Below are 24,424 nucleotides of genomic sequence, written 5' to 3' on the forward strand. Positions count from 1 at the left end.
ATTTGGTCATTCGAATCGCCATCTTGATATAATCATAGCTCCATGATATAACCATGGAGATAAATGATATAACATGAACAAATCTTGTACACTCTAAATCAGGGAGCTGTTTAATTCAGTGATTTTCTGAGAAGAATATCGGAATCTGACTACACCAACATGATTCGGATATTTCTAAGATATTAATCAACGGTTCTTCAAAATTTTAGGCATCAATATGAAAAAAAAAACACTTCGAACAGCCGTTTTCTTCGAACGATACTCGACGACCATCTTGGTTCGTGGGCGGATACAAGTATCTACGGGGGCAAAACTAACGGTAAAATAATCGACTGAAATGAACCCTTTAATACTGCTTCTACACAAAATAATCTATGTTGGGGAATAATTAAAATATTAAACAAAAATATGACGACTGTCATCGTTTTAGATGTAGGGACGCATTTTCATAGGGTGAAAACTTTTTGTACAGCGTCACCGTAACAAGGCACCCTGCAATGAACAGTGCTGGCTGTGATGGTCCGAAATTCTGGATTTTTGTTATGTCAATTAAATGAACATATCTTTTAAATTACACTTGCCTTATCAGGAAGCTTTTACGGACACAAATTACACACGCAACTCGGAATAATTTCGAAATAAGCTGTATAAAATGACAAAGATTCACAGGCACAGAGCGGAAGACAGTGTAAATCTAGTCACCGGTTTCACTTCACAAGCATAACGCACACCGTTACCAGCGATCGGGGGGATTAACATCTTAGAACAAAGGCGTTTCCCAACCGGGTGTTGAGGGACTGTGGCAGAAATAAGTACAGTCTCTTTAGAGTGGGACAACTAGTATGTAGAGAGAAAAAGGAGTGCATTTTTTTAATAATTTCATTCGAGCGACGTCACAACTTTGGCGTCCCGGACAGTTTTTATCGCTCATTGTCGCAGTGCCAGGGGTTGTTTTAGAGTTCCGATCTGTTTATAAATATTCATGAAGCAATCGCCCACAATTGGAACCATTTCATAATCTTGCTAGATGCAGGTAAAACGTTATTTTCAAAACGTCACGCCTGGTTACAATAAAATAACAGGTTATATGTTGCATATGCGTTCAAGTGTTATATTTTAATTTTAAATTGTTATACCTATATGAGTCCACTTGACATAACACTAGAGAGTTGATTTGTAAATTGTGTTGAGTAACCCCAGGTATTAATGAACTCATTGGCACCGCTGTAAAATTAGGTGCGTTCGGACGTTTAAACTCACACATTCTAATCACAAGATAATAACGGTGTGAAATATGTCTGTTTTTTTTTTTTTTTAGAAAATGCTTTGTCACAGAATAATAGTCTGTGGAATAGTATGAAATAGTTATGGGACAAAAACAACAAACCTGCTTTGAAATCGAAAAAAAAAATGGGTCTTTTGATTACCGGGGACACATTTCAATGAACTTGATCACGGGAAATGCATGGCGCAAATTTCAAGCGGAAATTCCGCTGTGAGCTCTCGCAATCGCGTCATTTTTACAAGGTTCGCCATTTTTTTGTCACGTGGTAACAATGACTGTCCGGTTAGTGCGAACTTGTCCCTCTATATTTAGGCTTTCGAATCATAAATTCTAAAGCATGGTTCTGAATGAAATAACAGGCAGAGAACACTTTATTCAAAAACGTCGTCAAACCCTTCTCACTACCTTAACTTGACCATTGAAGGTACTCCTTCCATGTCGTGACAATAGCATAACCCCAGACTAGAAATATTACGAGTCTGATGCATAACGGTCCAGTGGCCGACATCCTGTGTGTATTGCAAACAAATAGCATAGCGCCGGTCGCCAATTTTTTATTCTGGTCGGAAATTCTGAATGGCGGTTTCTAGCAGCGAGCGTGGGCAGATTTTCGAAAAAATAACAACGAAGAAATCGATAGGTAAAAAGGTGTTTGAGTAATATTCTCAAACATAAAACGCAACTAGATGAGTTTTCAGTAGACCAATACACTCACGTGACACTACTTTCCCGAATTAGGTTCGTGCAGGGAACTGGTTCGTGTAAACTACTTCCTTGGGGAAACCCCTTTCGTTTTCTCACCACAGGCCACGACACCAGATCTATTCACACTACCTGCCTAGACTTCGTACTTGATATGGTTGCACATTGTCGTTATTTTGCGCAAAGTAATGACAAACGAAACAGCGTTAATTTTTGACGTAGAACAAAGGGAGATAGAACAGTAGTTTATAAATAAATAAACGCTGCTCGGACTGATAAGTATGATATATTGAAGATAATATTTGGTAATCGTAGTCCTAAATAACTATTAAAAATAGCTAGACGTTTCGAGCAATGGCTCTTTATCGATAGCATAGAAGCAAGTGTGATAACGTACAGGTAGAACATAGGAACGTAAGAACGCGCATGAACTATAAGTTAGAATCACAAAAAATTCCACAATAGAACAAATAACGCGCCTTAGGTAGTGAGCTCAACAAATGAGTTGAACTGTTTGTTAATACCATGGGGTTCTTTAGTTCCAAGGCGGAATATAGTTTCCTCCTCGACACGCCTGAGCTGATTTTCGTTGCCATTGACAACACATACACCAGAAATAGACATATCTGTAATATTATGTCCACTAGAATTAAAATGAAGTGAAACCGGATAATAACGATTTTTCTGTCTAGTTTGCCGTAGATGCTCAGCAAACCATGATACTGATTATATATATGATACTGATTTCCGTAACCAGGCGAGGATTTTATGTGATTATTTCAGAAAACGGGGTTATCCTCGTAATGTCACTGGGAAAGCATTGGCCAAGGTTGTGTCAATGTCAAGAACTGATTGTATTGGTTCTACGGTTTCCCGTGACAATCAGGATCGTGTAATTTTGGCACTTACGTACCATCCTTTAAATGTCAGGATTAAAAACATTATGTACAAACATTTTCACATTTTACAGACCAGTGAGGAGACTAGTTCTACGTTTCCACTAATTAATTAAGTTTAACTATTGGACTTGACACGCCATTGGTGTGTAATTATGCGGGCAATATCAGTTACAATATGACAGTGTGTGAGCTATTTTTACTGAGGAATTAAAATAATTAGCATTAAGCTTAAATTAAACTTAAAATAAATGTGGAACCTTTTTACTAACTTTGATATAAATGTCTTTTTATATGTTGTCAACATGTTGTTCAATCTAGCATGTATCTTACATGTGATACAACCCGATAAATATGTTTCATACGTCACACCCGATAACTTATAAGACACTTGAGATCTGATTGATCATTGTATGCAAAGTTGTGTGTTTATATAGTTAAGGACGAAGTGTCGAGCTCGGTCCGGATCGTCCAGAAACGAACGAAACAACTCCCTCGATTGTTTGTGAATAAACATATTTGTAATATTTGATAATCTTTCATGAATCTAGACGGCACCAACTATGTTATATTGATGCTTCCCGGTGACTACCTCAATACGTGGGTTTTCTTTCATGACATGACCTACACATTCCTTGAAAAAAACTGCACTCATTGTTGTGATCAAGGGAGGCTGCAATTCGTTCATGTACAGTTTTTGCACAAACGATATTGACTACTAATGATGCCATTATATTGAATGGAACGTAAAATGAAGAAGGCGAACCGAACGCATTTGATTTATAATAATGAATATTAATGTTTCCGGTATATATCCCCTTTATGTGTCTATCAGCTGTACATGCAAATCAAGGAGTAAATTACCTTTCTTGCTTCCACTGTGTGTATAACACACAGTATTACATTTTTGACTTAGCTGATAGGCCCATTTATTATGTAGGACAACTCGAGTGTCTTCGGTTCCCCACTGAAAGCAAATACGTTGATAATTTTTCTTGTTCGAAAAAGATAAACAATAAACAAATACTATTATTAATTGATTTAGCTATGTTTAGTATTACATATAATTGTAGAATGTCAGCTATCCTAAATGTGACTTGGCTTACTTCCTTGTACAGTTGCGTGGGTAACATTCGGGTTCCCTCAATAATCGAGTTCGTTTGATATACGATTCATTATGACATGTGTATATTATACTCACAGATTGTAGCTCTAATAATCAAGGCACAATAACCATTTACCAACACTCGATTTTCAGTCAACATATTGCCGATATAGAGGTCTTTTTTGTCTGACCTTTTGAAATCACGTGATCTATTCAAAGGTCACATTGTTCAAAGCTATACAACTATTTGTAAAAAGAGGAATGCTGTATTGTATAATTGTGCTTACGTACTCCATTGTTGCTCTTCAAAACAGACGTTCAGCTGTTAGTAATTTTTTTTTTTTGATGAAAGAAAAATATTCTAATAAAAAGTGTGCAGCACATCATAATGAAATGATAAGTGATCATTCAATGAGCTTCTTGTGCGGCCGATATAATCAGTAAGTAAATGTATATACCTACATACAATATATCATATACACGTTATACAATGTCACACGGTAATAAAATACGGCTGCCGATCCAGATATATGTGCCAGACAGTCGTTTTACTTATATTCGTTCTGTATAAAAGCACAATGGAGCGGTGGCCTTTCTCAGAATCAAATCGAGTACGAAACGAACGCTGAATGGAGTGCACTCCGATGGCGTGTTTAATTATTGATTAGCCTATTTCGAAAAACGTCACCGACAGCGCCTGGTGAAATCCTAAAGCGATAGTTTGGCATGACTGCTTTTTCTAACGTCTGTTAAAAAGGATGTACAATAATAATAAGGTTGTTAACAAAATACGGTAATTTACGTCCAAGTACATCGCACATCGGAGAGACGCAATGCTAAACGTACGATGTACTCCGATAAAAAAATCGATGTTGTATTAATAACCTAATATTATTACTGAAAGTTACACACATAGATACTTAATTTATATTACCTTCGTAACGACTTAAAAATTAGTGGCCCGAATAAAGTTACAAAAATCTACCTAACGTACTGTTCGCTTTACTATGAATTGGGATGACCCGGTCGATGCGTTGTAATTATGTATCACCTTAGTGGGCCCCCTCACAGAAAACTATTACCCGATGAAACGTACACCGCTTTTATTGGAGTCTGAGGTAAGACAAATAAAAGATGAACAAAATACAAAGCAACAAATTGATAATGCACAAAACTTAAATATGCAACTTTCTGGTCATACAGTTATGCAACAATTGAAATTAAATTAATTATGTATTCAAAAGACTTGACACTACAATACGTCTTTAAAAGTCATTTTGTGAATGTATCAGTTCGCTGGAAGCATGGGCTAAAAACGCAAGAGTGGTTTCACAGATGTGTCCTGAGTACTCGGAGGCGTCAAAACCTGCTACATTTAACAAACTAGGCAAATGGGGAGTGAATAATATATGCGTCAATGACGTCTAACCAGTTCAACAATGGACTGGAACGAGTTATGGGGGTCAGCGTTATTTAGATGCTGTTTGAAGCCGACTTATTTGTTTTACCAACTAGGGCGAACTTAGGTGTAACTAAGCCTTACATCGGCAAGGCGTATTGTCTGTTGTCGAGAGTTAGAATGTTCGTCATTTGCACGTACCCATACTACTAATATTATTAGGATACAAATTTTGTTGATGGCAGGTGAATGACCCGAAATCTTGGTGACCAGAAAAGAAAGATTCATATAAGCAAAATACTACAATGTTTTGATATATTTAGTATTTTGGAATCAAAAGTGAAGTAAAAATAAGGAAAATTGTGTTATATTGCAATGAAGATCAGTGATGGTTTGGTGTATATTTGTGCAGAATGTTTCCTAGTTGGTCGTGCGACCTATTATTGGTAATGAATCATTTTGCCTTAATGCACATCAGTGAGAATATCTTTTATATATACCAAGAGTTATATATTTATCCGGTAACCCACCACATGTGTATTCCGCATTTCTAAACAAAAACATGTTCCTTAATTTAAAGATGAAATATGGAGTTCAAATCGTAATTTGATAACGAAGAACAGATATATTCAGTTTGAAGAGCATTACAAACAATGGCACTTGGATAATTGATTCACCGACAAGTTATATGTATTGCTATCCCGTACTGAACAAGGTGCAACGCATTTAAGAGGCTAATTTGTATTTATGTACACTAAGGTGGTATTTTGATCTTTGCAAACAACTGATCATACAACTAAAACACCATGGCTCGTGTGTTTTTGTTTTATATACACATCCTAGCTACTGTTGCTACGCTCGGTAATTACACCAATGCGTTTAGCAATTGACCACTCAATTATTTAATATAAAACAACAAACACGCACTGATTGACTCCAAGTGCCCATAACCCCAGCCCACCCCCAATTAATCACCTTGTATTAAAAGTTCATAATCATAATCACAATAAAATAATTACATTATACGTTGCCGCCTATCATTGGTTCTGGAACGGTCTCGTTTCAAAGATTTTGTCTTGTAAAAGTGCTATGCAAATTCGTAACAAATCTGAGTCATGTTTTCATTTGTATTCGCCTTTTTGCTCTATCACAGTATTTTGGGCATTAGTCTGCCGTATGTAACATATTTCTTCTGAAGTGCAGCCAGATAAAATGCATATATGAATCATACAAAATAATTTGGAAAGCTAGTGTTCTCTAAAGGACGTCGATTAAAGTTATCAAACCACAGAATATTGTAAAATAATGACTAGATCAAATACAGAAATAACATTTTATAATTCCCGAAATTGATTAAAGATAATATTCTCAATGAGAATTGTTAGATAGTGAATTCTAACAAATGATTTACTAAAATATGTAGTGATACTGCAAAATTGACACACAATACAATATAGGATTCCATTGTTTTTCGTAAGCTTAATAATAATAGTAATGATTGAAATTAATTTACTCATAGTAATCAAGTATTTTTAAGTCCAATATACATTACCGTCAATGTTAATGTGTGTAGATTTTACCTAAATGACAATATGAAAAATGTCATGTTTGCCCACAAGAAAAAAAACTGGAAGCGCCAAATGTTGCAATGGGGGGGGGGGGCAATAAGTTACGAGTATTTCCACAGTACAGAATGTTAAAGAATAATGACTGGATCATATACACAAACAACATTTAATTATCCAAGTAATTGGCTAAAAAAATAGTTGTAGATGATACTCTCTATGAAAATTATATAGTAAATTATAACTGTGTTGTAAAATATGTAGTAATACTTCATAATTGATACAGAAAATACAGAATTAATATTAGAAATAATTGATTTGTACTGTTTGACATTTTCCTGAAATGAATTTACGCATAGTTATTAAGTATTTATTTGTGCAATATATAACAATGTCAATGTGTGTAGATTTTGACAAAGTGAAAATATGAAAAATGTCATAGTTGCATTCAAAGAAAATCAAAGCGCCGAATGTTGCAATGGAAGATAATATGTTATATTCGTACAAATAATTACAGTTTGAACACACATTTAAGTAGTTTTTTTTTTCTTCAATTATATATCAACTAATTGTGTATATGCAATTAGGGAAACATAAAATCATGTTTGTCACAATAACAGTATTCCAATCTCAGTTGAACAAAGTTGGTTGACAACTGATTGAACTCGATTCATCAGTGGTGGTATTTACACACTGCATTGCTCATAATTTTGAAGTGAAATAAAAAATATGTTAGCTTTTCAAAAAAGAAACCAGTTTCTAAATTAATCTTGCATATATATCTTTAGTATTTGCACGACAAATATCGTATCGTATAGACAAGTGTAACATTAAGTACACCCAAAGTTGCGTTCTACAATGATTGCATATGAACCGGATACCGCACAACAATCTCTCATGTATTTACCACGCGTTCACATGATTGACAGTGAAAATTCACTCACAGAAAAAAATATTAAAGAAACAACTCAAATTAATGATCCCAGGCAGTACAACATAATTTTACGCATGATCTCAAGGACATATATAAAGGTCAGGTAACAGTTTTGACTTCGAAAAATTTAATAACAAGCAAATTACATTAGTAAAGAAAAAACTGTCGTTAATCAAAACATGGTGTCTCTATAAAATGATTATGGTCATGCATATATCACGTTAACTATTGTTTCTGCAAATGAATACATTTCTTGAAAAAAACTTAGAATCCCCTGCCATGCAATGCACATGAGTTGTCATTGCTCTTTGGTTGATGTCAATCATAAACAAAAATGTGAAAATTGTCTTTATTTCCCACGTATAACAGTTATCATCACAATACTACATTATCACACATTTCGTGCACGAATGAAATAAACATGGACAAAATAATTCCATTTTGAAAAAAATAAAGTGTTGCTAGACTGTTCAAAGTTAAGATAGTAAATTCACAATTTAAAAATATATTGTGCTCGGTTATACAAAAATGAAGTGATACACCAATGATAAATGTTCTATTAATCGGGTTGTTATTTCTGTTGCGATAAATTTTCTAATAATTGCTAATTTCGTAAACTACATTGATTTGGTGGCACTAAGTTAATCTAAATTGAAGTCTTCCCTTATGGAAAAAAATATTTTATTCAGAATTTATTTATGACTGTACTATTATGACCTATCATAAGTGACATCTAATTAGTTACTTAATAGCCAAACATATGTTACACATTGCTATGTAATATTACAATCGCTATCAATTCTTTTAACATGCTTACATTGCCTGTTATACATGTTAATTGCTCGTCGAATGGAGGAGTACTTATTATGTTATCTTTTGGTAATTTAGATAAGGCAGTAATTTGTGGTTGATGATTTAGTACATTCGTGAATTGGTAAATGTATTTTCAGGAAGCGTTTTCTTCAAATTGTCATTTTACCTTGACCCCGACTGTACTTGGCATTTGATATGTTGAATCAAGCTCCCGGGTATCTGGAGAGAGTGACATGTAATCATCATCATCTCCATGCGCCTGAAATAATAAAGACTGAGTAATAAGTTTAAATACATTTTTTTTTCTAACACGAATATTCAAATACCATATTATTTGAATGGTTGTGGATACAAATAACAAAAGATTTTCCTTATCTTTATTCATTTATTGTATTTCTAACTCTATGGATTCAATATCAAAATAAAATAAAATAGATCAAAATATTTAAATTTTGAATTTTATAAATATTATTAATTCAACCAAAACATTAATTAACCACGTGTATTTACTTATGTAACATACGCACAAAGTAGTCAAAGCGAGACATTATATGCAATTAGCGTTATAATTTAATTTACAAGGATTATTCCAATGTTATGTTTTGCCGAAATCGTGGTTGTGTCTGTATTGATTTGCATTATGGCTGCTAACATTAAATATGACGTTATAAAGCTTGCATTAGAGTCCTTCATTCGATACAATTAAAGAAATGTAAAACATGTTATTATTGTATTGTAGATTGACACAGATTAAGATGCTGATTGACAGATTTGTCTTAGTATTAAAATTTCGTTTAAGAAATAAAAGTTCATTTACAATTTAACAATTATTTACCTTAATTTGCATTGCCATTGGTGTTTCATATGTGTGTTCGACATTTCCTGTCAGGGGGAAAACTGTTGTATGGATTCGAGCATCTTCAGAATGCTTGAAATGAAATTAAAGAAAATTAAATAAATATAGATAAAACATAGATAAAAAACGTAGCTAAACTGATCAAAATTGATTTACCTGTTTTGTTCTGTAATTCTTTGCACGTCTGTATAAAACAAGTAAAACACCAATGACAACTCCAGAACATATCAACATGGTAACCAGTATTCCACTAATAATACCAACACTACATGTACCACAAACAGGTTCTGAATGAAATAAGCATACGACAATGTACATATGCAATTCAAAAACTTTGTCGCCAATTTTGCTTTCCGTGCGACAGTAAATCTGAGAGAAACTGGTACGAAGACATACATAATCGATTTGGAAGTAGTATAGTGGCGTTGGTGATAGTGCAATGCAAAAAAGACAGAATTGAATATATACCTTGAGATAATGCGTAACTAGCTTCAAACCCACGCTGTTCACATTTACCATTAATTTCACAATATGTCACAATGTACGTGACGCTTGTATCATCTACTTTATACATTAATATATCTCTATCAATGCATTCATGTACAACAACCAGCATTCCATCTGCGTCTTTCGTTTCAATCTTTACACATTGATATTTAATATTTTCATGTCGTGACCAGGCTAGTGTATTAGTCCCTGCATTCATTGTAACAGTTGGTGTAACTATATAATTACAAATAATTGGGGGATAAAATATGTACTGGTAATTATAAGTATGTGTGACATTGAACGTAGAGTTTGCGTCTAAAACATACGGAAAATGGCGAATAAAAACGATTAGATGTGAATATGCATAACTTAACTTACAATATGTATTAAACAATCGTATACTTGAAAACTCTCCCATTCCGTTGTTGTTTTTTGTCTTTGCCCTAATTTCGTATGCTGTGGATGATTCTAACTGCAGTAAATATACAGTCATGTTGCGTGTTCCCATTCCATCTGACGGCCACGGCCCAAACACAGTATCCAGTGGTGAACGATATTCTACAAAGTACAGAACGTTTTCTGGATCTCCACCATGACTTCCGGGAAGTATTTGTAGTGTCAACGAATCATAATAACGATCTATTATGTTTATACCAACAGGTGCTGCCGGTGCGTCTAATATATATGAAATATACAATATCAAACAATATAATGTAAGTAATGAATGTTATATTACGGTTGTATATATATCTTCAGATATATCTGTGCTTGTGCTCACCTGACTGTAGCAGCTCAACGTGGAGTATAACCCACCCTACATCATTAGTTGTTCTTACATTATATATACCAAAATGATTGTCATTTACTAAATTGATCGTCACTGTACTTGTTGATGGTGTATTTTCACTATTGTCTAGTACCAGGTCATCTTTCATCCATGCACCAAATGTTACTGGTAGAGGATATGCATCCACAGATAGGACCATGGATACTGAGTCACCAGCTTTGCAATAATATACATTGTCACTAACAGCAGTTGGTAAATCTGTCAATATATTACAAATATTAATAGTGAATTGTGTGCAAAATGAATGATATTGGTTTTTGTTATTTTAGTATTGTGAACATAATTATAATTATAATTATGGTTTATCTATCATTTTAGGTTTGATATGTCCATAACATTAGTAAATGTGGCACGACTACAATTATAAAATGTAAAGTCTAAAGTAGTGTTATAAATACTCACATTGTACAATCATATTAACCATTATTGTTTGTGGATTATTCTGGACTTCATGGTTACTTTCACATTTTAACTTCTTTCCAAAGTCTCCCCTATTTGGTATCATTGATAATTCACTGACTGTGTCTTTTCTACCATCGCTATCCCATAATATTCTACTGTTGACATTGCTGGTAATTATATCATCATCTATATACCACTGTATACTGGCAGCAGGATGGGCTTTGGTAGTTCTACACATGATGTCAAATGATTCCCCTGATGTCATGGTAACATCACTGCTGCCAGGGTAACCAACAAAATATAAACTGTCTGGAGATACTGTAAAGTGTATAAAGAGTAAAGTAAAAAGAGAACATGTGATTCTCACGTTGTATGAATTCCTCGCATGTATATATGGTTTGCTCAAAGGAATGAATGAATGAAGGAAGGAAGGAAGGAAGGAAGGAATCTTATTTCACTGGAAAAGTCTTGTACAACAATCTCAAGGCATGTGAAAGGATATATGGAAGGTGAGGGCTAAAAAGGTCGTTCTAATCTAGTTCTTGGCAACTGGACCATACTCAATTCTTATAGAAAGTGTTGTGAACAGTGATGCATACATAAGAATACACTGTTTACCTATGTACAGATTAAATAAAAAGACCAATATTACTGAAATGATAACTATAAACATCATTACATAATGAATGTTATAACATTTGTAGACATACTAATAGTTGATATATATTAAATGTTAAGTTTTAAAGCTTTTGTCGATGTCAAACTTTACTTTGTTGACGTTAATTTTTCACATGAGTTTTTCACATGATATGAGCGCGATATTGGTGAGCCATAATGATACAATAAATGTTCATGGTGGCTATTTTTCAAATCATATTAAAAAATGCATGTGTTGAACTAGCGAATTTTATATACAGATCATTTTTGAAAATGTTATTCATCTTTCAGTGGCGCGCGTTTTTTTTTTTTTTTTTGTTTTGCAGTCAACAGTCATGAAATTTGTTATATCAATGGTTACTTTATTTGGTTTACACCAGATGAAAATTAATTCAATATTAATGACACCAGGACAATTGGAATTGTCTTTAACGGGATGAAATACATTATGAGTGGGCCTCACAGTACATCACAGGGGATCATTCCATCATCAGAGTCGCAGCTGTTTGTACTGATATATTGTTGACGCCCTTTCCGATAGCGTTGATACCAGCTCAAGGCTGAGCCACTTATCCTATAGTGCTATAATTTAGACAGTAGAATATCATGGGTAATGTTTTCAAAGGCTTTTCTTAAGTCAATAAAAACAACAAATTTCACAAATCCAACGTAGATTCTGTTGACGAATTTAATGATCAAGTAAAGCAATTAACGATTGGCGAAAAGAATGTAACGTCATTGCTGATACTTGAGGTTCATGCTATTATTTGTCTGCAAGTGTTTTTTCTCAGATATTTTGAAAATATCTTTTGAAGCAGTGTTGTCCATGCTGTGGTAGGTGTAGGGTAAATTCTTGCTGCCTTACTAATGCTGCGTTGGAACATGGTGAAGACCGTGTTTAGTACAGACCTATTGCAGAAGCAGATGATATTGCAGACGATGAGTGATAACACAAAACATAATTCTCGTTGTATATAATGAACTATGGTTTCACGTATTTAATGTGTGGTTTTGTATGTGCAAGATTGACCAGTTTGCGCCCGTCCTTATTTGTTTTTGTATATACTGTATTGTGCTATATTGGCATCTTTTAGTCAAATCATCCCTGTGTTTTTGCACACAAGTGGTGATTGAATTCTCGAGTGGTATTGGTTGATTCGGGGTTAATATTAGAGCCTGAGCACATTGACTTTTGACCTGACCTCGTACATGGATATGTCCAGCACATTTTCAGCTATGAATATGTTACAATGTATATGTCTAGTTTTATATACTTCACATATAATTTCATGAGAGTACACCTTTAATGTCAGTCAATTAAATACAGTCATATTATATATATATATATATCCTTACCCCACACATCAAGTGACAATTCTTTAATAACAGGTTGCCCTTTAGCAGTAGTTGCATCATTTGTTGCTTTACATTTCAACGTTGTATTCTGATGATCTAGATAAGTTGGTGTGAAGGTCGTGGTACTTGTTGTATCCTTCAGATCACTATCTTGTGTATTATCTGATATTGTCTCAATGTCATCTGGAGTATCATTATCAACAGCCCACTGTATGTCAGATGCAGGACGTGCTCCCATAGCAACACAAGTTAATGAAGTCATGTGACCAGAATTAACTATGACAACACCAGATGACTCTTCTGAAATGGCAACACTGTTAGGAGATACTGAAATAGAAATAACAAAAATAACGAATATTTAATTGATAGTTTTACTATGATATAACCACAATGGTGTAAATTCTAGAGTAGATGTTGTATCAAATAATCTATTATCTACACTATATTATATCATTGTTTACTTACCTTGTACATCTAGTTTGATATTTGTGGTAACTGGTTGTATATTTGCTGAATTACTTCCTTCACATGTAATAGTTTTACTATGATATGACCACAGTGGTGTAAATTTTATAGTATATGTTGTATCAAATAATCTATTATATACACTATATTATATCATTGTTTACTTACCTTGTACATCTAGTTTAATATTTGTGATAACTGGTTGTATATTTGCTGAATTACTTCCTTCACATGTAATAGTTTTACTATGATATGACCACAATATTGTAAATCCAATAGTAGATGATATATTAAATAATCTATTATCTACACTATATTATATCATTGTTTACTTACCTTGTAAATCTAGTTTAATATTTGTGATAACTGGTTGTATATTTGCTGAATTACTTCCTTCACATGTAATAGTTTTACTATGATATGACCACAATGGTGTAAATTCTATAGTAGATGTTGTATCAAATAATCTATTATCTACACTATATTATATCATTGATTACATACACTGTACATCTAGTTTAATATTTGTGATAACTGGTTGTATATTTGCTGAATTACTTCCTTCTCATGTAATAGTTTTACTATGATATGACCACAATGATGTAAATTCTATAGTAGATTTTGTATTAAATTATTTATTATCTACACTATATTATATCATTGTTTACTTACCTTGTACATCTAGTTTAATATTTGTGATAACTGGTTGTATATTTGCTGAATTACTTCCTTCACATGTAATAGTTTTACTATGATATGATCACAATGGTATAAATTCTATAGTAGATGTATCAAATAATCTATTATCTACACTATATTATATCATTGTTTACTTACCTTGTACATCTAGTTTAATATTTGTGATAACTGGTTGTATATTTGCTGAATTATTTCCTTCACATGTAATAGTTTTACTATGATATGACCACAATGATGTAAATTCTATAATAGATGTTGTATCAAATAATCTATTATCTACACTATATTATATCATTGTTTACTTACCTTGTACATCTAGTTTAATATTTGTGATAACTGGTTGTATATTTGCTGAATTACTTCCTTCACATGTAATAGTTTTACTATGATATGACCACAATGGTGTAAATTCTATAATAGATGTTGTATCAAATAATCTATTGTCTCCACTGTTTGGACTGTCAGACTTTGATGACTGTACAACTGTTATACTATCTGTGTCCCATTCTATATTAGAAGCTGCAGGTTTCGATCCAATGGTTTCACACGTCAGTATATGTGTTAGACCATCTGTAACTATGACGTCACCACCTGTTATATATCCACCAGTATTGGCATCATCTGATATTCTAATTGTATTGACAGCAACTGTGAAAAAAATAATAGATTTTTCTTATGAATATGACATAATGGATACTAAAACAACATCGTTGTAATTTTATCATGATTGTGGCTAGGATGTACTTATGTCGAGTACAGTCTTGAAGCGAGTTCAGTGATAACTATTCTATAACAGTACAATAACAACTGATCATTGAACAAATTGGCATTCAAATGCAAGGTATTAAGAGCAAAGACAAAAAACGTTATCGTAAACGCCTTGTTACTTGTTTATTCGATGACACGCATCTGAACGTCTGAACGCAACATACTAACAATAAACCTGGTAAAAACTTTAATGGGTTTATGACGTAAAAATATTTCATGAACATTATTTTAAGCAACAATTATCAATAGAAAGCATTTATTATGAAACCGCGCAAGCATATATATTCAGCCTTGACATACATTCTATCTACTTTGGTTTTAGAAGACTGTACATGATTTATACCATACTAAATTGTCACCAGATTTTATAAGTGCCATTGCGCCTTGTACTATAACTCCAGCTATTGGAACCACTAAAGATTTCAAAACCATACAGCGCCACCAGTGGTTGTTCCCGCCTAGAAAAATGTAATGTTACGGCTTTGCGTTTGAATATCTAAAGTTACAACATCAAACGATCGGATTTTTGAACCTTTGTCGCCAAATGTCGCTATTTTTACCCGTTTGGGTATTATATTTTATATGCAATATTTCGACAGACGAATGAACGCGTATCGCATTTAACAAATAGTATAGCCGCATTGTACGCACTGTACATGTCATGGCTCGGCGTATGGGGCATCCTGAGCTCCAGCGAAGATTACATGAGTCGGAGTCAAATTTTCGAAGGAGTTATCACAGTTGATCGATTGTTTTTCTTCCGAACAATTTCGTGATGTGATGTCTTCTCGTACATTCAATGGAAATTCGTAAACTCAATGTTCCCATTTGGGATCGTCGACAGATATCGTCGTCTGTGCTGGACCCAATAATGTATTACACTCCAAATAATGTATTATTAGCCGATAATGTAACATGAATTAACCGATATTGCAATAAAAACGATAATGTAACAACACACAAGCAATAGTGTAACATAAAAGGCAACTGATAATGTAACAAATAATAACCGATAATGTAATCTATTTTTTTTCAACCCTCCTGCTTTAATTAAAAAGAGTACTGAAGTTCCTATATACTGGACACGTCCCGGATGCTGATATTTACTGTATATCTTCGTGTTCGAAGATTAGTTCCAGGATTTCCATGCAGTGACGGTGAATTATGTGGCCTCCCAAGAAAATGAGGAGAACCATTTTCCGAGCATTAAAAAAGTGGTTAAATTTAGTAAAACGGCATTATTAAAGACCCAATTCAGTCGCCCGGGCGATTGTTTATTGTTGGTGTGGCTATGCTAATTAGTGTTGTTAATCACTTACATAACCTATGTTTACAGACACCCACATAGTTTATTTACAAGCTAATTACACTAATCACTAGAAGCGTTAATATGTATAGAGGTCCAGTCAGAATTGCATCCCTAAAGCATTGACCTGAGCTGCATACACATTCCGCAATGACATGCTTGTTACTACTGATGCGTAGAAGTACTAAAGATAATAAATTTGAGACGATGCCTTGTTTCTTGAAATTTACTTTCTATTTTAAACATGGTTAAAAAGTGACACAACGAAAGTTCAAGTTGAGTTTATCCCATGCTACATGAATTCACATCTGCAATTAGGATAATCACTTGACTCGTTGGTGAGATCCAAGGCCTAGTTGATAAGCTGAATAGTTTTATTTTAATGGATTGTTTTTTGCATATGGCCCGAGATCGATCTTTTTCGATAAGATAGTTGTTGGATGTATATTAACTTTATAGTCCACGATTCTGAGACACACCACATAGCATACACCGTGACACAACAAGGAAACATTGAAGCAAAGCTTTGGATTATCGACATAATGGAAAGATATACAGATGTGTATAGATGTTTTGGGGGATATTGTGTTACTCGTTACATCACTCAAACGCGACCATATATAAGACATGATATCGGCGTGTCTGAATGATTAATAGTTCTATTTTATTATACATAAGCGTACATGTATTTGTATGTTACTACTAGTTACAACATTGTAAATACATACATCACTGGTAGCTGGTGTAGCCATTTTTTACTAACTACTCAGTTCCCTCCTAACCAGCAGACAGGAAACAATCCCTGAAATGCCTTACTTGTACAACCTATGTTCAAATCGATAGTAGTGCTCACGCTACACGAAGTACGGGCTAAAGCATTAGTTTGCATATCGGATAGACCCGATTGCATTTACACAGGGAGAAAACAACTGTTGGCATGAGCTAAGGGACGTCCAAACTTATTAAGAATATACAACAATTATTAGCTATTTTGAATATGATTACTCAGTGCCTGACCTAATTCTACTATCGGAAAGCAATTCAGGTTTGCAGAATGCACTAAACAGTCTTCCAATTTACTGCAAAACATGGAAATTTAGTATTAATACAAATAAATGAAAAACCATGGTATTCAACAAAAGTGGCAAACCCATCAAAAATTGCTCATAAGATGGTGTGTAATTAGAAAGTGTGTCTACCTACACTTATGTTGGAATTAAATTGATCAGAAAAAAAATGGTAAATTTGACTTGGCGCAGAAAGATCTTAAAAATAGAGCTACGAAAGCATGCTTCAAAATGAAAAATGTATTATTCTCAGATAAATATATACCTATATATATATGAAAACATACGTTAAAATGTTTTATACCATGATAAATCCAATACTTATACCGTGGAGAAATCTGGTCAGATTTACATAAGCTTAATTAAACATAAAAAAAATGTATATGAATATCATATCACCAATGGAACAAACATACAGCGAATACTGCAAATACCTACTCAAAGTTAACAGCAAAGCGACTAGTGTGGCATGTCATTTATTTTGAAGGTACCTATTACTTACAGCAGGTATAAAACAAATTATCAAATACTGATCTTGAATAAATAAAATGCCAGAAAATTCTCTGGTAAATGAAGCATACAGTGTCAGCATACAACCCTGGCATCTACAACCGGATCTTCGGTTTAAAGCTCATCCTTAAAGATCTAGACTATTTGTGGCACGAAGGAAAAAGCGAAACTATGTAATTATAGATATAGATATAATTATAGATAAAGTAATATCAGAAAAACTTAAAACAAAATTAAAAGCTGTATATGAAAACATACGTTAACTGTTTGATACTATTATCAATCCAATACAAAATCTGATTATAGACAGTCAAAGATATGGCTCTTGAACCACATTCATCAAAACAAAATGGCCGCCAGTCAGCCATTTTGAAACCAATCTGAAAAACGAAATGACGTGCATAAGAAACTCATAATGTCTAATGTATGTACCATGGTTAAACAAAATCTGATTGAGGTCTGGGTCCGGAATGCCGGAAATGCTTCATTTTGACTATTTTCAACACAAAAAGGCCTTCATTCGACCATCTTGAATCAGACCGTGAAATAAATTGATGATGTATATGTGAAGTTTGAATGTAATCGGTTCATGTATGTATAAGATATAGGTCCAGACGCACGCACCCACACAGGTCGTTTTGGGAACAATACCGTTGATTGTCATGTCGGAAATGGCATACCGAAATGGATTGTCAACAATTTAGTAGTGAAATTTCAAATTAAAATTGAATACAATGGCGTTGTGTGCGCTTAGCCCAAACTGCAGTATGTCTAATACTGTGTAAGTCAGGATGCCAAGTTGAACTGAAATACAGTGCAGACTGAGTAGCATAAATAGCTCTTAATATGAAGGTCACAATTCTCACAGACATAAAATCAGCTGCAAAGGCAGTATTAACACGTCAAACAAAGCATAGTGACATTACCCAAAATACATTTGCATAAAGTAAGCTCACATTTCAAACATTGATTTCAGGGAACTAGCAAAACATCAATGCATAATAAAGAAAGCTGAAATTGTATGAAATAGTATTACAAACCTACCTAAATAATGCATCAAAAAGAGTGACAGACACAAGATTCTTAAATACTATTGGGCAATCAGGGACTGTCGGTATTTATTTATATGTGGTGGTGGATGTAAAATTACTTGAAAGATTATTTTAATTATGCTGTATTGACCAGATGGAATTATCATAGACAATAATTACAAGTGAAATACATACAATGACTATTTATTGAGTGTTGTACGAAGTGTGTATATATATTTATATACCCTAATAAGAATTTGGATATATAGCTTTATTTATTTTAAAACTCAACAAAAAGACGCTATTGTGCGATATCAATCAAAAATGCCTGTAAAAACACGGCTACTAAAAAAGACATTGACTGACGATAAGGAATTCTGATTAGGTCTACGCAATCCGTGACACATGGCGGCAATTCCTTATATAAAATACATGGCACATAAACTAAATATGATTATGCAAAAAAATAATTTCTCAATATTGTAAACGACAACGGAAATTGAATTTTCAAATGCGCATTTGTCGAATTGAAATACAAAATACGTTATAAAAAATTACATTAGCTGCGGTACATAATACGGCCATTTATTATTTATTTACGAACGTCCCCATGAACATATGTGTATAGTGCACAAATCTAAATTGAAAATTGATGTATTGAAATCAAAATTTCAATATTCAATGTGTATTGGTAAGTCCCGACCTAGTTTCGACGTATACGCAAAGGGTCCGACATATCCGGTGACAGACAAAACATTGTGGGCCAGGAATCAACCAACAATATTTCAACAAGGGTATTGGGGCAGAGGGCGTGTCACCTTGTCAGTTTATTGCTAGTAAATGCTTCACCTGTAAATTTATTGCAAATTTATAGTAATTCTCATAAATAGAGCGGTACTGTGTTTACATAATTTTTCTTTTCAGTTTGATCTTGATACGACCGCGAGACTGTTTTATTCGTAATGTTGTGACATTGCATTATCCCACAACCACCGTGACTATTACGGACGAGCTTGGTATTGTTCTATGCGCTGTTTCGTCCTGTTTCAGTGCAAGTCATGTCGACATATTTCATCCTCCAGCCAATAGAAAACGCCATAATATTAGAGGTGTGGCTTAAATGACATTCTACTAACTGTCCACCCAATGTAGATGACTCCAAATCAATCGTTTAACCAATTTCAGCTGGCTTGGGTCTCTGTCCGGTTCCCCCGCCAAGATTGTGTCCATGTCAAAGGATATGTTAATGCTACCTTGTATCAAATCTTGCAGTTTTTTTTTATCTTGAAAACAGGTCAAGACCCAGATTAAAATTTGACTCCAATATTCCAATCTTCAATTTGTCGTAGTACACCCTCAGTCTAATTTAATACATTAAGTTCGTATTTTGAAAGTTTAACTGTGATAATGAGAATACAATAATGAATGACCACAGTATGTAGGGCAGATTTAAGGGTAATTTAAAATAGAATTACACCACTGTGCCTTTATTACTTGAAGCATTAAATATGGATATTTTTCATAGTCTAAGTGTAAATTTCAAAGATGAAAAATGACGTTTTGCCACAATTCCATCTTCTTTATTTGATACACATAAGGAAAAATTAATGGTCGCCAGGTGTCACGGATTCTACACGTCGCATTAACATTAAATATATTTGTAAATATGTTATCACATTATCGATAGTCATCTTGTTACATGATCGATTGTTCAAAATATATATATCGTTATCGGTTATTTTGCGTGACATTATCGGTTGAAATAAACTTATTACATTATCAGTTATTTTTAGTTACATTATCGGTTGCTTTTTTGTTACATTTTTTCTTGCGAGTATTTACATTATCGGTGTTTATTACAATATCGGTTAAATCCTACTACATCAGTCAGACATTTTAAATCAATTTATAAAATTAATTGACACACTTCACTGACCTAATATGTGTGATATTAATACCTACTTTAAAGCAAAAATGGCATAGATTAAAATATGCTAAAATTTTGTAATATTCGTTTATTTGTTTGTTTGTTTTGTTTGTTTGGCCACAATAATCGACAGTTGCTTAAACATTATCGAAATCCTCCTAATCACGGAGAAGATCCTTCCATCCATACGTTTTGCCTTTGTATCAAATTCACACCAAATATCTAAAAGTATAACCGAGATGCTGGTAGAAAAAAATACTAGTCAGTCATTTCGAATGAATTACAATACATAACCCATGTGTGATGATAATGCCAACTATACCGGTATAGTTCAAATACTTATCGAATAATAAGTTACGTGGCGAATATTAAAGGTTAACGTCCATTACCGACGTAATTACATCGACCCAAACTTATTAGATCGACTTTGACCAGATGATATATATTTTTTTTTTGGTTTTTTTTTTTACCGCTTTCATCAGATAACTAATCGAGAGGTATATCCACAAACATCTAACCCTCAGGTTATAATATTACCTTTATTTTTTCACCAATTATTTGAAGATGTGACTCAAAATGTTAGTAAAAATCGACCCATATGGATGGCACATACTAATGTATTGGGACTCCATTATCTCGATTAGAAGTAAATTTGACAAATTATTTTGTCACCCTTTTAAAATTATAGAATTACAGGATGTCGATATGGGAAATTATGATAAATTTCAAACCTGTTTTTACATTGTCATCTATATGTAAAATTCAATTGTTTTGTGAAACGTGTATGTTTACACTAATTTGGTTAAAATAGTGTTGACGTTTATGCATACGCACATTGTAAGGTTGAATTCGTGGCACGTGACATTGAGTGTAATTAAACTATTTTAGTAGCTTCAAACTGCACCACACAATGATTTTATTAAAGCGACAAAGTATCAACATATATACATGACCTTACTAGATAACTGTATACAACGAACATAAACGTAAAACAGCTCAACTATCGTGACGTAGCTTGGAATTATACTGCCTGGCATAAGCAAGACTTTGATAAAAAGGTAAAATTCGCTGGACTGAAAAAAACAAAACGCAATGAAAACAAAAAGGCATTATACAGCGGCCAGTAATAAAACAAAACAGCGTCAACATGCTAAAGTGTGCATGTAATGTATTTGTTTACATCAATATAAGCATGCCAGTGATAGCTAACGCATTGTTGCGTTAATATTAGCTACACTCACACTAGCCTTGTCTTTTAGTGTGGAGAACGGAATCAGTAGGAGTCATTATAAACGCCTTAGGTTTAGCCAAAAGAGTTGAGTTAAATAACGATTTAAGCCAGTATTTTTAATACGCGTCATATAGCTTACAGTTTTAAATTGGATTGTAGTTGAGTCTGTTGGATCACACAAATATGAAGAATGCAGTTGACTGTAAGACAACGTATCCACCAATACCGAGATTTGACCGTGCGATAGGCTCAACACAAAAAGTCATGAGCGACAGCTCATGTACTGACGCGCACGTTGAGTCATTTATACAGAGACCAAACATAATGTGGACGAGGTACGGTATACAGACAGAGTACCTGGCAATACGTAATACTCCCAGCTTGTTATTAGTGTATACTCACCATTCACGTCAAGTTTAACCCTTGTCACTACAGCATTTCCAATAGCATCATTATCAGCTTTACATTTGACGTATTGTAGATAGTTACTCCACTGTGGTGTAAATGTAAATGTACTGGATACATCAAATAATTCACTGTCTTCTGAATTAGGAGTAGGTGACGTCATCGTAGTTGACTGTAGTGTATTACCAATATACCACTCTATAGTCGGTGCAGGTTTTCCTGTAGCTGTACAAGTCAGGGTAGAAGACCTTCCAGCATTTACAGTAAAGTCGTCATCATTGTTATATCCATCTATCACTGAGGACAATGGCGGAACTAAATAAAAAGAACACATATATAAACTGATATGTAGAACCAGAGCAGAAATAATGCCAGGATTAATTACAGATCATGCAATTTCAGAACATTTTTTCAGAGCACTGGTGACGATAGGGTAACTGAAAATATAATAATTGAAGACTTGTTAATATATAAACTAATTTGTAGAACCAGCGCAGAAATAATGATGGGGTTGCTACAAGCAAATTATATCTCATACAATTTCTGAAGTTCAACGTGAATACCGGCCTGTTTTAGTAGCAAAAATATTTTTATTAGGTGTCTTTGTCATTCAAGATTAATCATGAAATAATAATCCAAAATATATACAGACCAGTCTCGATTATAATACGACCAGACGAATATAAACACGAAAGTTATATCCCACTGTAAAATTTAGTGCTAAATATCAGTGTTGCTAGGTCGGGGGAATATCACTGTAATTACGTTAGGCTGCTAATTTATTATATTTTCCTTAGGTCAAATCTAAAATTTGTTAAATACAGTCTCTTTGTCGCATTGACATAGAATAATGAGTTACGGATAGTCTATGTACTGTAGTGTGTATGTGTGGTAAATACATAGGCTTCACAATTAATATCTTTATCTTGGTCACTATTCCATACTGGTATGTACTGTAATGTACTTGTAGTGTCATATAAACCATTACTTACCTAATACATCCAATGTCACATATGTACTGTAGTGTGTATGTGTGGTAAATACATAGGCTTCACATTTAATATCTTTATCTTGGTCACTATTCCATACTGGTATGTACTGTAATGTACTTGTAGTGTCATATACACCATTACTTACTTAATACAACCAATGTCACATATGTACTGTAGTGTGTATGTGTGGTAAATACATAGGCTTCACATTTAATATCTTTATCTTGGTCACTATTCCATAATGGTATGTACTGTAATGTACTTGTAGTGTCATATAAACCATTACTTACCTAATACATCCAATGTCACATATGTACTGTAGTGAGTATGTGTAGTAAATACATAGGCTTCACATTTAATATCTTTATCTTGGTCATAATTCCATACTGGTATGTAAGGTAATGTACTTGTAGTGTCATATAAACCATTACTTACCTAATATGTCCAATGTCACATATGTACTGTAGTGTGTATGTGTAGTAAATACATAGGCTAAACATTTAATATCTTTATCTTGGTCACTATTCCATAATGGTATGTACTGTAATGTACTTGTAGTGTCATATAAACCATTACTTACCTAATACATCCAATGACACATATGTACTGTAGTGAGTATGTGTAGTAAATACATAGGCTTCACATTTAATATCTTTATCTTGGTCACTATTCCATACTGGTATGTAAGGTAATGTACTTGTAGTGTCATATAAACCA

The 24,424-nt window shown here is 33.6% G+C and overlaps 2 protein-coding genes across 2 annotated transcripts; both read right to left on the reverse strand.

Annotated features, from left to right (window-relative positions):
• Nucleotides 1-6,706: 6,706 nt before the first annotated feature.
• On the reverse strand, nucleotides 6,707-11,062 carry LOC146746020 (uncharacterized). The gene is made up of 6 exons (XM_085499661.1): nucleotides 10,823-11,062; nucleotides 10,423-10,719; nucleotides 10,024-10,278; nucleotides 9,712-9,842; nucleotides 9,535-9,627; nucleotides 6,707-8,958 (listed from the first exon to the last, which is right to left on the reverse strand). Exons 1-6 carry the CDS (start codon nucleotides 11,028-11,030, stop codon nucleotides 8,857-8,859), a joined length of 1,086 nt encoding a protein of 361 aa, XP_085355787.1. The 5' UTR covers nucleotides 11,031-11,062; the 3' UTR covers nucleotides 6,707-8,856.
• Nucleotides 11,063-11,279: 217 nt separating this feature from the next.
• Nucleotides 11,280-23,843, reverse strand: LOC146746021 (uncharacterized). The gene is made up of 6 exons (XM_085498898.1): nucleotides 23,708-23,843; nucleotides 22,713-23,030; nucleotides 14,777-15,118; nucleotides 13,940-13,996; nucleotides 13,307-13,633; nucleotides 11,280-11,611 (listed from the first exon to the last, which is right to left on the reverse strand). Exons 2-6 carry the CDS (start codon nucleotides 22,876-22,878, stop codon nucleotides 11,280-11,282), a joined length of 1,224 nt encoding a protein of 407 aa, XP_085355024.1. The 5' UTR covers nucleotides 22,879-23,030; nucleotides 23,708-23,843.
• Nucleotides 23,844-24,424: the final 581 nt, after the last annotated feature.

This window comes from Saccoglossus kowalevskii, chromosome 5 (assembly GCF_978046115.1).
Source record: "Saccoglossus kowalevskii chromosome 5, keSacKowa6.1, whole genome shotgun sequence".
Taxonomy (NCBI): Eukaryota; Metazoa; Hemichordata; class Enteropneusta; family Harrimaniidae; genus Saccoglossus; species Saccoglossus kowalevskii.

Coding starts and splice junctions, on each gene's coding strand:
- LOC146746020 (XM_085499661.1), bottom strand. CDS start 11,030: ATGGTCCTATCTGTGGATGCATATCCTCTACCAGTAACATTTGGTGCA. Junction 9,843..10,023: donor TAGTTACGCATTATCTCAAG/GTATATATTCAA, acceptor TATTTCATTCAG/AACCTGTTTGTGGTACATGT. Junction 9,628..9,711: donor AGAATTACAGAACAAAACAG/GTAAATCAATTT, acceptor TTTCATTTCAAG/CATTCTGAAGATGCTCGAAT.
- LOC146746021 (XM_085498898.1), bottom strand. CDS start 22,878: ATGACGTCACCTACTCCTAATTCAGAAGACAGTGAATTATTTGATGTA. Junction 13,997..14,776: donor TATTAAACTAGATGTACAAG/GTAAGTAAACAA, acceptor TTACATGTGAAG/GAAGTAATTCAGCAAATATA. Junction 11,612..13,306: donor ATTGTCACTTGATGTGTGGG/GTAAGGATATAT, acceptor TACACTTTACAG/TATCTCCAGACAGTTTATAT.